This window comes from Salvia splendens, chromosome 6 (assembly GCF_004379255.2).
Source record: "Salvia splendens isolate huo1 chromosome 6, SspV2, whole genome shotgun sequence".
Taxonomy (NCBI): domain Eukaryota; kingdom Viridiplantae; phylum Streptophyta; class Magnoliopsida; order Lamiales; family Lamiaceae; genus Salvia; species Salvia splendens.
The window spans coordinates 23,840,548-23,857,842 of NC_056037.1; the positions used below are offsets into that span (position 1 = coordinate 23,840,548).

Genomic DNA, 17,295 nt, shown 5'->3' on the forward strand with positions numbered 1-17,295 from the left:
AGTTCCTCCAACTCTTTAGGCGCCATTCGATACGGTGCCTTAGACACAAGTGCGGCTCCTGGTTCGAGATCAATAGTGAACTCCAATTGTCGATCTGTCGGCGGTCCAGGTAATACTTCGGGAAAAATGTCTGAAAATTCTCGTACGACAGCGACGTCTTCCACTTTCCTTTCTTGTTTCTCCGTCCCGTGGTGGTAGACGAGATGTGCAGAACGGCCTTTCTTCATCAATGCGGTAGCTTGAAGCGCAGAGATTATAGCGGTTCGACGGTTCATCGAGATTCCATGGTATACGGTGGGTTCCTTTCCCGGAGCTTGTAGAGATATTTGTCTCTCCTTACAGCGAATCGTCGCAAAATTCGTGGTTAACCAAACCATTCCTAGAATTACGTCGATATCCCTCATCGCCATAACTTGCAAATTGTGACCGACTAACTTAAGTTCTCCCAACAAAATTTCTATTAACTCTCCTCGTTTTGTTTTCCAACTCCCACACAATTTTCTAATATTCATGGTATTATCACACATTTCTTTTCTCGATCGTCTCGTCGTCCCGTGGCTCTTTCTCGTCACCTCTCATATGTTCTCTCTTGTTGACGATATTTATTTTGTGCAATAAACTCTATGATGGGGCTTGTACTCCCTCTACAATTTCCTCGTACGATGGTGACCGTAGATACATCTTCTCATATTCATTATTCGCTTGTCGTTCGATCGATCGTTCACTCATAAATGTATCTCGTCGGTTATGTCGACGCTTCTGGTTGGTGTGCCATTTTTGAGCATGTCTGACTATAGAAACTTATTCCTTGTGTATATCTGAGTCAACTACTGCATTTCCCTACCGTCTAGTATCAAGGATTCGAAATTTGACCCAGCAGTCTTACTTGGATATGAACAGATTTCAAATTGTTGCAACATTGTTAAGGATGTCTTTAGTCGGGAAGGCTCCAAAATTAACCAAGGAAACAAGAACAACAATGCAATGATTGAGTTTCATTAGACTCAACCCGTCCATTATGAGAATTAAATGGTTTAGAGGTATCAAATAAAACCCATAGAGCTTTGAGAATTTACTTCTGATGAGAGTTCGGAAGAACATGAGATAGGTCATGGAAACAGGATGAAATTGCAAAAATTCTCAAATTCCATTGCCGACTGCTAGATCACAGTTTGTAAAAATTCCGGACAGCAATGAATGATATCGTTCAAACATGTCAAGGCCTAAAATAATCAGTCGCGGCAGAATTTAGATACATAGACAAATGTCATGAAGTAGTACAAATGATGGTACAACAACATCATGTTATTGGAAAAAGATGAAATCACATCAATGGGTTCGCGGGTTTGTTAAAGACAACTCAAAGTGAATGGAACTTTTCAGAAATTTAACACGATCAACCCGTTAAGGAAGAAGAGAACAGGATAGTCTTAACTTGGTGTTGCAGAAAGAATAATCATTGAGTATGAAACAATATATGTAGTGAAACCGAGCTAAAAAGAATTTCACTTCTGCAAGAAAGAACTTGTCACATACATGGTTACAAAATAAAGAGGTGAACCAGTAGTTCCAAGAATAATATTCCATTCTTTGAAGAAAACATGTCTAGAGGTGTGATCATACTGAAGGTCATAACTGCAAACAATTTTAGGAATGAAGTTCAATGACGGAAGTTCATAAAGTCAAAATATTTTCCTTATGAATGATGAATCAAAGGAGACTACTCAATCAAGCTATCCAACGTTACAAGGGCAAACACAAACTTTCGAGACAAGTGAGTCATGACTCGATATAGGGAAAAAAATAATGGACATTACTTGCAAATTGAGAGTCAACAAAGGTGTTTAAATAGACAAGGGCTCACGTTTATTCAAAACGTCCCGAAAAGAACTTAGAATCCAAGTAAGTACTGTTGATTTAAAAAAAAATCGTTCATTCTAGCTACGAGGGTCGCACTCCCTCGCACATATTTTTTTGTGAGCCTGAACATGGTAACATCGTTCTATGAAATCGTGGATTCCAAGTTGAGATTCATCGTATCGTCGAAATTAATAACTATTTTTGATGGTCGCATCTTCAAAGTCTTCTTGCCATGCCACGTAGTTTTTGAAATGCATTGCCATTGCACACGTGGCCTTAAAGTGTCGTAAACGTCGTCGTACTTATGTCGCATCGCCACTTTGGCATAGTATGCAAGACTGCATAGTTTTATTAGATCTTAGGTATGATCTCGCCATTGTGAGGATATACCAAAGTTCGAAATATATACTTTCGTTGGTTATATCACTCAGGAAAGTGATATTGCAGTTGTCAACTTACAACTAAGTTCTAGCACGTTCAGTCTGGTCTACCTCTTGGGCACTCTATAATTTCAAGCATAGCTTGAAGTCTCGTTCTTCAATGTATATCTGATCATTACCTAACTCAAGCTTCATATGGTTCCTACGTTTGCAACAAGGTTCAAAAGTTCCACATTTCACTTTAATAGTGGTTCTATACGATACCTCGTACTTCATCGGTCATGAATTTTCACCACATAAACGTCATATATATATTGCACAATCAACACATTTATTCGTATGAATCATTTGGTGTTCCATAACATAACAAACATCGTATATTAATATATGTGAATAGCAACACTCAGTCAATCAATCATCCATGGAATAACATTTCATAAATCATGCAGTTCATGCTCATCTGTATCACAATCACAACTCGCAACTACACTCGTATCATGCTTTGCATTTCACAGTTTCATAGTCATGAAATTTTAACCTCCTAGGCATAAAATTTTGTCGTTCATGGAAGCAACATGTATTTTCTTCAAGTAAATTTTGCAGTTTCGTGGACGTAATAGCAAATCTCAACATCAACCAATACAAGTTCACAATCATACTTCAATATCCAGCACATTCAATGCCATCATGCCTTACTGTTAAACAAAAGCAATTGTATAATCTCATAGTGTCTCCCGGTTCATATCTTCACAACATTTTCCAAAAGCCATAGTATTTACTTATTTCCCACAGATGTTGTTTCATAGTATAATCAAGTAATCACACTTATACTTCACGTTTCACAATTCATGTAATATCAATCATTTATAATTTCATCTATCCAAACTCATAGAAGTCCAATCACATATTCGCCGATTTTCCCTATCGGGGTGTGCACAACAGTATTCATCATATTTGGCATAGTCGTATTAAGCAAATTTCATATCCATGTATTTTCATCATCCCACACCTCCAAACAACATTTTCAAGGATATCATAGTATCTTCGATTTCCATAGAAATAATTTCATTTTCCACCAGAGGAATATCCCCATCACACTTTCCAATATTTCACAGGTTCAGATCAAACTTATTGAAATGCTTGTTACCTCATTCTTCGTGGTTGGGCAGAGACGAGTCGTGGTGTTGAGCCTTCGATGATTATCAATTTGTCAAATTACACATGAATAGACTTTGACTCAACAAGACTCTTGGGTCCAGAGCGGAAAGAACTGAGGCTCTGATACCAAACTGTCACGACCGCCCTTTAGGGTATAATAAATGCGGCGATCGCGACTTAAACAGACTTAAATATAACAAGGAAAATAGGCTAGGGTTTCATCAAGAAAGTTCGACCAACATATTAAATGAGATATTAAGTATAAAACAAGATGAGGACCCGGGTTTAAATAATGAGTTGGGCCGGACATCAATATTCAAGGAAAAGATTAAGATATAGATTTTGACATTATCCAACAAGACTTTAAAGAAGTCAAATAACCGAACAAAATCAAGTTCAAGCCCAAAAGCAAATAGGTAAAAGAAAATATTGCAGCGGAAAACGACCAAGAGAAAGAGTGACGTCATGTGTGAAGACACGACGACACTCGGAGTTTCAAGACAATACTATCAATTTATTTAATTTGCTCAACACCGCCAACCGCCCGTCGCCGCTCAACCTGCACATAAGGAAAACACATGCAGGGCTGAGTACTTATAAAAATACTCAGTGGACTTATGCCGAAAACATTTTCATAAAGATTGTTATTTATCATGCCATACGTAAGTAACCATCGGGGTTTAGCTTTAGAAAGGCCCGAGGCACTCAAAATCATTTCCCATGGTAAAAGTCGACTGATCAGTCATTTTCCCATAGACGTTAGCCATATCTGCTAATACATGACAAGGAATGCGGCCGCAAACCAGGTCACTAGACCGGCCAGCCCGTACGCTAGCACACAGTCTACCATAGGTGTACACTAATCCAAGTAGGGTTTGCAGCCCTACGAGGACCCGAATTCAATTTATATAATAGTGACAAAACCACATCAGATAGGCACGTAAAAACAAATCAAGGCATGATAATCATGGTTATATCCATCGATAAAACATTAGGACATAGTCCTTATTTAAAAGAGAGCCCACCTCGACCGTTTAGATTTCAAGTACTGCTTTCCCTTTGTTATCACACTTTGCGCACGCGTTATCACCTTTAGATGATATGTATTACCAATTAGTCACAAACATTGACTTAATATTATGCATGTCCCCGACGATTCCCTTTTCCCCATCAACATATGGAAATCACATCATAGCATACATCTTGGAATAACACATCACTTCATCATAGAGTGGTTCTTTAACCCATATATAAATCATGTATATCATTTTACATAACAACATAGTTGATTTTGTAAAGATAGAAATCTGACAGCACTGCGACATCATTTTGTAAAAATCATTAAAAATTCACACGACTTCCGTTGGGGATAAACTTTTACCACACTGCAGTAGACTCATCAAATAACTTCCAGTTTAAAAATCACGTCAAAATAACCTTTTTAGGTTGGTCGAATTGAAAGCGTAACCTACTGGCCGGGAAAATATTTTCGGGCAGAACTGCGAAGTTAACTTCAAAATTTCACCAAATATTCATCTTTCATCCAAATAGGTTGAAATTCATACACAACACAGAAGACACCATGGAGTTTACTCAGAAAAAATAATCGGACAAAAAGGAGTTCATTTGGTCGGTTAAAAACGCATCGGAACCTACTGTCCGAACTCACAGTTTTTCATGTTTCAAAATTTTAATTAGGGTTCTATCCCCATTCATTCACACACAACCTTTTCATGCTTCTAACACACACATATGCTTAAAAGAGCCTTCACACTCATGGTTGCATATAATCACACATCATTCACCAATGATTTATTTAGACTTCACGAAATTGCATTCAAAATGCATACACACATACAAACACAAGTTTCCCCATCGATTAAACCCTTAGATTTGAAATCTCTACACTCACTATATGAATGAGGGTTCAAGAGTACCGATTAATCGGTTTGATGAGAAAGGATAGATAAAAAAAATACCTCTTTTTGATAGAAACGATCGGTAGAAAGTATGATCTTGATTCTTCAACAATACTTGAGGCTTCAACTTAAATTCTTCTCAAAGGATGAAGAACTTATGGAGGAATATAGAAGAAAAATTTGGGAGAGAATGGGAGAAGAAAATGGCGTTAGGGAGGGAGAGAGGATGCGTGTAGTTAGTGGCTAGGGTTAGGTTTTTCTCTCCTATTTATAGAGTGCAAGATATATTATCCCACAATTAAATAAATATTTGGGAGAATATGAGGGAGGGGAGGTTTAGGCGTGATTTTGGGGGAGGGGATTTCAAGTCTTGGCTATTTAATTAGCCCATGACTTAATTTGGTATTTTTACAGAGTACAATAGAATAATACGGAGCAGAATAAAACAATAAAATCCCACTAATAAAATAAGGAGTAGGCTATTTTTATGCTCCCTCCACAAGGAATAAATTTCAAATATTTAATTAAATAAGGTAAGGCAAGATTTCCTTAGATATGATAAGATTTGTCAGGATATTTATTATTTAATCATGGAAAGGAATAAATAAGGGATCAATTAGTATAATGAATGATTCATTCTCTCCATAATTAGGAGATTTTTGAAATCTCCATATGAGCAAGCATGGGGGTCGGTTTTCTCATGAAGAAAGTAAAGAATAATTGGCTTTGGATTTAATCTGGATAATTATCCCGAGCAAATAATTAAATCCAAGAAAATAGAATTTCTCTCCAATAAATAAAATAGCGGTCGAATATTTCAAATAAAAAAAATGGGCAAGGTAAATATTGATGATCCTATTTAATCTCACTCGCCCTTAGAAAAATTTAATTCGCCACAATATATTTCACCCCGCATCAATTATTCAAACAACCACGTCTCAATTCAACACGATTGACTATTCCACATCCTCGTCACATCTTCAACGATATTGACCATTTAACGGCCATGTCATTTCTCCAACAATGTTGACTATTCAACAGCCACGGCATATGCTCTACGAATTTGACTAATCAAATCAAATCTAAATTCCAAAACGTAATTAGGTCACACCGAAAACATGCAATTAATTCACTCATCATTTAATTAACATACTTCACGTCATTAAAAGCATTTAATGCAAAAAATTTATGTTTCACGAATTAGGGTTCCGAATGTGGGGCGTTACAGATGCATAGGGAAGTAATTCCATTTCCTTTCTTGCAAGCTCATTTACGGGGCATTGATTTAAACTGAATTTATCACCTTTAGCCACAAGGGTATCCAAGTACACCTAAGGAACGATCTCGATGTTTGGATTCCTAATACAAAAGAAGCATCACCAAGGTCATTCATTTCAAATTTTCTTGAAAGAAATTTCTTGGTGTCACGTAATAAATCTACATCATTGCAAGCAAGTAGAATATCGTCGACATATAGAACCAGGAAAATGAATTTGCTCCCACTGAACTTATAGTATATGCATTCATCAACTGGATTTGTCTCAAAACCAAATGAGACGACAATTTGATGAAATTTAACATACCACTGACGAGATGCTTGTTTAAGACCATAGATGGATTTCTTAAGTTTGCATACCATCTTCTTTGGGTCACCAGACACATAGTTTTCAGGTTGCACCATATAAATCGTTTCTGTAATGTCTCCATTAAGAAACGCTGTCTTTACATCCATCTGATGTAGCTCCAAATTAAAATGAGCCACTAGTGCCATGATTATTCTGAATGAGTCTTTCGTTGAAACTGGAGAGAAAGTCACGATATAATCGATGTCTTATTTTTGAGTAAAGCCTTTTGCTACAAGACGAGCCTTATATCTTTCCACATTGCCTTGCGAATCCCGTTTGGTCTTAAAAATCCACTTGCAACCAATGGGTTTTGCACCTTCAGGCAATGAGACAAGATCTCAAACGTCATTGCTTTGCATAGACTTAATCTCTTCAATCATAGCATCGATCCACTTTTTAGCATTAGAGCTTTCAATGGCTTGACGGAAAGTGACTGGGTCATCTTCCATCACTCCAATGTCTACCTCATACTCTTGAAGATATACAATATATTCATTGTAGATATTGCAGGTCTCCTCACTCTAGTGGATCTTCTTAGTGGCACTGCTTCGTCATGTTCTTGAGGAGGTTGAGGTTGTTCTTCAGATCATTGTTCGGGAGGCGGAATAGGAATTACAAGAGTGTCGTCTTGTTCTGGAATGAAGGGAAGTGAAATACTTCCTCTTCAAAGACAACATTCTTATAACATCCCAAAAATTTTTGCGACTTTTGTTTTAATATGGATGTCGAGTGGAAAATTTTCTTTTATAAAATTTAATTGTTGCTACGTGATTGAGTTGGCCATGTGGAATAAATTGTCATGGGTGATTTGGAATAAAGTGTTATTTATTTTTTTTTCAATATGGGAAATTAATCTAAATAAGAGCATGCATTTTGTTCTAGCCAAATAAAGTGGCTATTTTCGGCCCCTCCAATTATTGGAAACTATATTCTTTTCTTGGATTTAATTAATTGTTTTGGGATATTTATCCAAATTAAATCCAAAACAAACTATTCCACACTTGTACTACATGAATTTCGAACCCTAGCCTATTCTTGAGGGATTTTGAAAAAAATCCCCTAATTTAATTAGGAGGATGGATTATTTCTTTGATTTAATTGGTACCTTGTTGATTCCCTTCATTATTTTAAATCCAATTAAATATTTTCACATTTTGTTTCCTCACCATAATTTGATTAATATTCGAATTATTCCCTTGTGGGAATAATATCCAAATTTTCGGCCCCTTTGATTAAGAAGGAAATAATAATTGTTTCCCTGCTTTGTGGAATTCCTTCTATTCAAATAAATACCAAATTAATACCTAAGTCAAATTAATTGTGGATGTGAATATTTTCCTTGCATTGTGCTCTCCATATCACATGTCCCTTATGCTTCAAATTTCCTTGTGAAAATTTATTTAATTATTACCTATTTTATGGGAGTCTTTTCCTATATAGAAATTACCAAATTTAAATCCTATTCTTATTTAATTTAGGATTTAAATAATTTTCCTTGTGCACCCATTAAATTTTCGCTCTCCCCCTTTTATTTCCTACTTGGAGATTTAATTTATTTTGTTCCATTGTTTATGAAATATTCATTGTTTTAATTCCTAAGTTGTGAATATATTTCTCTCCAAGTAAATACCAAATAAATTCCTTGTTATTTTAATAGCCAATTTTCGAAAATTCCCTTCTTTTAATTGTGAGATTTTATTTATTGGTCTCTATTTTATTCCTCCACAATTAATTAATAAATTAATTTAGTTGGGGATTAAAACTACTATAAAATCACCTAAACCTAACCCTAGCCCCCATATTTTTTCCCCTCCCAACCGTCCACCTCTCTCCCTCACTCTCACACGCCTCCTCCTCCCTCTTTACATTCTCTCCAAAAACTCTCCTTCAATCCTTGTTCTTGCATCCATTGGAGTTGGAATTTCAAGACTTTCCGAGGAATCGCATCAATCCTTGTTTCTACCGTTTGATTTTGATTCAAGAAGGTATAATTTAAAATCTTTTCCTCATCCTTTCCATTGAATCGTTGTTTTTTAATCCCTCATGCATATAGTGAGTGGAGGAATCATAGATCGCAAAATTAATCGGTGGGAATTTATGTTTGTGTAAGAAAATTTGTAGATGTGCGATTTTGAATGAATATGTGTGAAGTTTGGATGATTCATTGGTGAATGATGTGTAAATATATGAGAACACGATTGTGAGAACTTTTTGAAGCATGATTGTGTGTTGGAAGCATGAATAATTGTGTTTGGATGAATGAGCAATAAACCCTAATTTCGAAATTGTGATGCCTGAAAACTGTGGCATTTGGACAGTGGATTCCGACATGTGTTTTACTAGTCAAACGATCTTATTTTGACACGAATTTTTAACTGAGTAAAGTTTGAGATGTCTTCTGTATTTTGTATGAATTTCAGCCCCTTTTGACGAAAGATGAATTTTTAATGAAATTTTGAAGTTGACTGCGAAATTCTGCCAGAAACATGTATTCTCGCCCAGAGAGTTTCATTTTTTATTTGACCGACCAAATGGCCTTATTTTGAAGTGAATTTTTGACTGGATGAAATTTTAAGTGTCTTCTATGTTGTGTGAAAATTTCAGCCTCATTGGACATCGGATGAACTTTTTGACAAATTTTTCAATTGAACTGCGCAGTACTGCCCGATTTTTTGTGTTCCGACCAGAGAGTTGTACTTTTGTTTTGACTGACCAAATGACATGATTTTGGTATGAAATTTTAACTAGATGAACTTGAATGTGTATACTTTGGGGTGACCAAATTTTAGCTTCATATGAGGTCGCATGAATGTTTGGTGAATTTTACAAAACGACTGCAAAGTTATGCCAGTTTTCCGTCATGTTAAAAATAGTACTTGTTGTCAAGTTTAGATGAATTACATGATGCATGTGTGATTAAGGAACATATATTTTGGCGTGGTTATGTGCTATACGTTGAGATATATTATGGTATGTTTTCTTATGTGATGAACGTTTGGGATGGGTAAATTAAGAAAATGATGAAAGGAACGATAAGACATGCATGATAATTTGTATTGATGGAAGGCTGATTGTGTTGTGGTGTTGGCAAGGGTTGTTGTGTGTACGTGAGCACAAGGAACGAGGGTTGCTTTGAGTTGGGTATTGTATTGTTTACGCAAGCGAGGTGGACTTTCTTTTTCAAATCTCTTTACCTTTCGAAAATATGATGTGGTGTTATAAAGGTGGTTTAACTTGTTATGTCATGCCATGTTATTTTTGTTTATGAGATTATTGCCTGATGCCTAGTTCGTCTGAGCTTGCTCCGTTAGGCTATATGGTTGTGTTGTGAAACGAATTCGGGTCTGAGTAGGGCCGCAAACCCTATCAGGCTGTGTACACTGGTGGGATCGTGAGCCGTCCTTGCTAGTCGGCCGGTCTCGTGGGCGAATAGTGTGGCCACACTTTCGTCGCACTGTGGAATGATGATTGTGATTGATGGATTGTTGAGAAAATGGGGAGATTGTTTGACTGGCCAGTCTATGAAACGTTTTTGTGTTCTCGATGATATTTCTTAACTACATGTAAAACTCGAGATCACTGGTATGGATGACATAACTGCTATAAAATGTTTTCGGCATGAGCCCATTGAGTACAACAAGTACTCAGCCCTGCATATGTTTTCCCTATGTGCAGGTTGAGCGGTATGTTGCGATGGATGTTGAGTCGGCCTAGGAATTTTGGATGCGTTGTGTCCTCATACATAGGCGTCATCCTATGACTCTCTTGATAACCTATTTCAGCTGCTATTATTGAAACTGTGTCGTAAGAATTTATTTTATTTCGCATGATTTTTGTCTTGTCAAATACTTTGAGACTGCAACCCGCTGCTTACTTCGTTACTCTAAAATAGTTTTCATAAACTAAAACAAATGTTCTTTTAGGAGTTAATTAGATTTTTGATATTTATTTTTCTGCTGTTTTCTTTGAAAATTTGTTTGCTAGAAATCTCCGCACTATTTGATATTGTAATTATGACATTAAGTATTTTGAACTAAAATCCGTTGCTTAACTTTTCAATGAACTAAAATATTCTCCTTCTTAAGTTAATTGGGTCTTTCATATGAACTGTCGTCCTTTAAATGTTGTCCTTTATTGCTTTCCCGTGGTCACGACCTCCTCGTTTTATTATCCCTAGTATGGGCGGTCGTGACAATTCTCCATACCATCTTCCACCCCAAACTCAACTTCCTCAAAGAACCTTGCATTATTCGTCTCGAAAAATGATCTAGTTGTGGGATCATAGAACTTGAAACCCCTTGACCGCTCAGGATAACCTACAAAGTAACAACTTACCGTTTTAGAGTCCAATTTATGCTAGTGTGGCTTATAAGGCCGAGCTTCTGCTGGACAACCCCAAACATGTAAATGACCTAAGCTGGCCTTTTTGCCCGTCCATAATTCATAAGGAGTTACGGAAGTTGCTTTAGTAGGTACACGGTTTAGAATGTATGTTGCGGTCTTAAGTGCCTCTCCCCAAAGGGATTCTGGCAAAGTAGAATGACTAATCATGCTTCTAACCATATCCTTGAGGGTTCTATTTCGTCTTTCAGCAACACCATTCATGGTAGGACTATCGGGCATTGTGTATTGGGGAACGATTCCATATTCCTCAAGAAATCTGGCAAAGGGTCCTGGACGTTGTTCACCTGAGCCATCATATCTACCATAGTATTCTTCACCACGGTCAGATCTGACGTTCTTAATTCTTTTTCCAAGTTGATTTTCAACGTCGGCCTTATAACTCTTGAACGTATCCAGTGCTTGAGATTTTTCACTTATTAGATATAAATAACCATATCTGGAATAACCGTCTATGAACGTAATAAAATATCATTGACCATTCCAAGAAGCAGTAGGGAACGGTCCACAAATATCTGTATGGATAAGTTCTAAGACGTCTGTAATCCGATTAGCTTCAAATCTCCTAATGTTTGTTTGTTTCCTCTTAATGCACTCAACACAAACTTGAAAGTCTGCCATATTGGGAATGGTAAGAATTCCATCTGATACAAGTCTTTCTATTCTCCGCTTGGAGATATGACCCAAACGTTTGTGCCAAATTGTAGTATAATTCTCACTCATTAATTTACGCTTTGTACCTTGTGAATTCACATGCAGGGTCATTAAATGAAGTAATAGTATTAAGCAAATAAAGATTATCACCATAAGAAAGAGAACAGGTGCCAATCAAGGTTGAATTTAGATAAAGACTAAATTTACCATTTCTAAATGAACAAGTATAACCGAATTTGTCCAATACAGAAATAGAAATTAAATTCTGTCTAAATGACGGTACAACAAATGTCTGTTCTAAATCCAAATAACAACCAATTTTTAGTAATAATCTAAATGTGCCTATTGCCTCCACTTCAACTTGTTTGCCATCGCCCACATAGATGAATCTTTCAGCATCAATCGGCTTTCGGCACTGAGGCAACACAACATGGACACACTTATGTGAGTAGTAGCACCAGAATCTATCCACCAAGTATGTCCAGTATAGAAGCTAAATTAACTTCTGAACAAACATAAGTGAAAAATGTACCCTTCTTCAAGCGCCAAGCGTGATATTCTTCACAATCATTCTTCTTGTTTCCATCTTTTTTGCAAAAGAAACAAACTGAACTTGATCTTTCCTTCTTAAACTGTTTTGCAGATGGACCCACAATATTTCTGGAGGAATCGGGAAGAATCCTCTTCCCCTTAGTGAACTCGGAAAGAATCCTCTTTCCCTTGTCCCTTCCTCGTTTACCCCTATAGCTTGTTGCTAAGTGAGCACTTTCTGTCTTACTTTGCTTCAACCTCTCTTTCTCTTGAACACAATGAGAAATCAACTCATTCAATGACCATTTATCCTTCACAGTATTGTAACTAACTTTGAAGTGATCAAATTGATGAGGAAGAGATATCATAACCAAATGCACTAGTTGATCATCACTGATCGCCAATTAAGTGTCGTAAGCTTGGAAGCAGTGTTTGACATTTCCATAACGTGCTCCCGAATTTCCCCTCGACCATTATACCTCACAGTCACAAGTTTATGCATCAATGAAGCCGTTTCGGCCTTTTCATTGCTTGCGAAATTCATATCAATGGCCTCGAGAAATTCCTTAGTTGTTGCTTCTTTCGGCAGTACCGCGAAAGTTTTCAGGGATGGCATGTTGCATAATCATAAGACTCATGAAATTGGAGTGTTCCCACCTCTCAAAATTCCGTTTATCCTCATCGGAACTTTCATCAGTAAGAGGGGCGGGTTGCTCCGTCCGAAGTGCATAGTCTAAATTTGCAATCCCCAAACCAATCAATACCTTGCTTCTCCATGATGCATAGGTATTGCCTTTTAGCACATGAATAGAATTTAGAAAACCAATAACAGATTCTTTAGCTAGCAAAGAACAAATATAACAAGTAGGATAATAATTAGCTCACGTAGATAATAAGTAAATAAATTAAATAATGACAATTCCCATTTCAAGATGTCGGCACAACATTAAAATTTCATCATTGGACAAAATAATAACTTGCAAGTGACATCTTAACACGTAGTAAGCAAATATAGATAATCATTCCATGTCAAACAATAAGTCTTCCTTTGGGCCGACTTAGTGTCCACAATGACTTAAGGATAATCTCATATTATTACCACAAAGTACACAAGAAACACGGCCAAATAACAATCTTCGTTTGGGCCGATTAACTATTCGCATGTATTTCAAGTATACAAATAATACACATTCCAAATAAAATTAATCTACACATCAGAGCCTACTTTGACGAGTTAATGCTTTAATTAATTCATTTAGAATGGTAGATAACAAAAGCTTTAGGTCATTATTTAATTAATTACTTAATAACCAAAACAATTAAATACTATTAACTGTTTTAAAAAATCTTGCGAGATATTTAGCAAAGATTTTGTAAATAAAATAGAACAACTAAAGAAATGAAGTTTTAGCCGAAAATTTTGATGGTCTAAAAAATAGGCAGCCTAACAAAATAAGTTGACAGCCCACAACAAAATAAGGCCCAGAACCTATCACCCTCATCAATTATGAGGAATGAATAGCAGCAGTTATAGTGAAGGAGGGGATACGACGGTTCGATACGCCGTTTCATTCCATCGCCGGTAACCGCTGCTAACCGTGACGTCACTGCCAACGCCCGATGTCGCCGGTTATCACCCAAGACAGACGGCAACCAGAGAATTTTCAAAAATAATTTTGAAAGAAATTGATGGATTCAAGAATATTAGATTGCGTGATCATGAATTTTGAACCCAGAAATTCAAGAATCAAATCTGAAATTTCCCAACTAATTCGTCAGAAGAACATGAATGGTGTTGAAAAACGAAATATTCAAAAATAATTCAAATCGTAAAAAAAAATTACGCTTAATTACTGAATCCAACACAGAACTATAAATTAACCAATTATCAATTCATTCCAACATGTATTGGCTCTGATACCAATGGTTGGAATCAAATTAATGATTCACATCATTCATCACATGAATCATACATGTTAAATAAGATTGATAAACATAAAGCGAAAGCATACATGAATTTGGATTCATGATGTTGTTGATGATTCTGAAGTGTGAAAATTAGTCTTCCAAGTGACAACTCTCTCACAGATTCTCTGTAATCTGTGAAATCTTGATATATCGTATGATCAATAGGAATGAGAATCTATTAACCTATTTATAGGTTGCACTTGGGGACCATAACCGTGTATTTAGAGAATAAGTCCCTAACTTTATTATAACTTTAATTTCACCCATAACAAATTTAAAGTTATCCAAAGTAGTATCTGCACAATAGTCCTCATACTTTTATAGATAATCGTTTGACCCTATAAGTTATATAACCTTAGTAGATCACGTAATCGGGTCAATCAATAAATAGTCATAAATATTATACAATCTTTAGACTATTATGTTGGACCATATTAAAATGTCCCAACAGTAGATGTTTGTTAGGGGAAGAGGTTAGCAATAAGCTGTTTGATGATGTTTCTGCTCTGTTCCATCATCTTGACAATGGGATGCTCCCTATCAATGTTCCAATCCCAGTTCACCAAGCACGCAAGAAGCTTGCTGATATCTTTGCAAGCATTATTGCTTCAGGCAAGAAAGCTAATGATCTGTTGCAGTGCTTCATCGACTCCAAGTACAAAGACGGGCGACCGACATCTGAGTCGGAGGTCACTGGTTATTAGATTGCATGAAAATATCTCACGAGAAGCAGATCATCTACATGGAAGCTTCGAGAGAGGAAACTGAGGTGAAGGCTTGAAGATGCTCGAGTTCCCAGCTGTCAAGTAGTTAAGAGTTGGTTATTTTTGTGTTATGTAGTTAGTAGTTTAGATTAGAGCTTTTATATTCTGCTCTTGTTGCATCTACACCGAAGCATCGTAGTATATAAGGTACTTGTGCTTGTATTGAGATTCATTCAATCAAATCATACAAAATCAAGTTTCTCTACAGTTCTATTCTTCTTCATCCTTGGGCATAATCATGCCATCTTTACAAGTTTATCACTGGCTTGCTCATTTACGGCCAGCACACGAGTTCCATTACTTCCACATGGACTGGAGCTTACTTCTATGCAACCCCAAATACATGTCAGCCGTGCTGGAGGAGCAGAAGGGGATTGTGCAAATACATGAAAACGAGGTTCATTACGACGTTGGAAGTTCTCTACAAATGCATAAAAAAAGCTCTGAGGCTCCACCCTCCGTCAATAATGCTTCTCCCGCGTGAAGACAAAGGAAAGGAAGGAAGGGAATGAATATGACACACCAAAGGGACATATAGTAGCTACATCCCCTGCATTTGCAAACCGTCTCCCGCGTATTTACAAAGATCCTGAAAGGTTTGCTCCAAGAAGAGACGGGGACAAATCTTCGGGAGCTGGAGCCATTTGCCTATCTTCAGATCAAGGTGATATGGAGCCATCTGCTCAGAAACTTTGAGATGGAGCTGGTTTTTCCGTCCCCGGAGATTGACTGGAACGCGATGGCTGGTGTGAAGGGGAAAGTAAGGTAATCTGATAAGGATTCCTGCAGGCAAGGCAATGACAGGCTCATCTTAACCTTAATTCATTTTGTAGGTTTGATTTATTAAATTTTTATCCATTCTGATTTCTGACTATGCTTCAATTATTATATATGTTTGTTGTTTGGTACTCTGCTCCGGACTTTTGCACTTCAATTATGAGCTTGTGTAGTTTTCCTTTTATCATAACACCAACAAAATCATCTAAATATTGGAAGTTGGGTATTAGAAATGGGCTACTGACTCATGGCCGGCCTTATAAGGAAGATGAGAGTTATCCATATTTATATAGATTAGATGAGATCTTCACAAAATCAATGTGAGACAGAATTTTTTGAGAATTTAACACGCCCCTCACGTGTGAGGCTGGAAAGTACATCGGTCTTCCACTCGTGAGGTAGATAAGAGAGGAAGAGAAAACCATGTCCAGAATTTAACATTGGGATAACCGAAACCAGCAATTTCCAAATTTTTATCTAAATTCCAATTCAGCAAACAACTTCTCATTATTAAATTTATCCCCAACAACATAGAAATTAAAAGAAAAAGAAATAGGGTCAAGAATGGGCAGTTTGCTGCCACAGATTGATGATATCAGTGGTTTGATTGAGCAAAATGACCTTCTGCTTTTGGGAAATCCAGGGTTTGGCCTCCATCATGAGCTTTAGCTCCTCCCACGCATCCTTCCTTGGCCAAAAATAGTAGGGGCTCACCGGAATCGTGCCGTGGCCGCCGGGAATCAGCTGGTCCACGGCGATTCCGATGTTCTTCTCCATCCAGATGAACTTGAGCACTAGCCGCGGCCTCTCCATCGCCTTCACCACCACCTTCATCTTCATCTTCTCCCTCTCCTCATTCCCGATTGCACTGGAACATGATGAAATCCTTAAGGGTTTCTTTCGGTATGAACAAATTGACGGGTTTTTGGATTTGGGGATAATTCGAATTTGAGATGTTTTTCCTGGAACAAGTGAGCATCTTTGGACTCCTGCTGTTGATAACATCTTTTTTCTGTAGGCGAGTTCGACTGCTTAGAATCAGAATTCAGAAGCTCTCTCCTTCTCACTCTTTTTACAGACAAGGAAGGCCCGAAACTCAAAGCCCAGTTGTTTCTTCTTTGGGCTTGTGAAATGTTATTACAATGTGAATATGTCTTTAATGTTGGGTGTACTTTGACGGTAGGTTTTTTAACTCTATTCGTCCCATAAAAATTAATAGTAGTATTAAACTTATATTGTCATAACTTTCATATGTCAC

The 17,295-nt window shown here is 37.0% G+C and overlaps 1 protein-coding gene and 1 pseudogene across 1 annotated transcript; one reads left to right on the forward strand and one right to left on the reverse strand.

Annotated features, from left to right (window-relative positions):
* LOC121808996 overlaps nt 1–16,375 on the forward strand; it is a 28,122-nt pseudogene extending 11,747 nt beyond the window's left edge.
* A 124-nt stretch (nt 16,376–16,499) lies between these two features.
* LOC121806441 (30S ribosomal protein 3, chloroplastic-like) lies at nt 16,500–17,042 on the reverse strand. The gene has a single exon (XM_042206478.1). It carries the CDS (start codon nt 17,040–17,042, stop codon nt 16,596–16,598), a length of 447 nt encoding a protein of 148 aa, XP_042062412.1. The 3' UTR covers nt 16,500–16,595.
* Between the last annotated feature and the right edge of the window lie 253 nt (nt 17,043–17,295).

Coding starts and splice junctions, on each gene's coding strand:
- LOC121806441 (XM_042206478.1), bottom strand. CDS start 17,042: ATGTTATCAACAGCAGGAGTCCAAAGATGCTCACTTGTTCCAGGAAAA.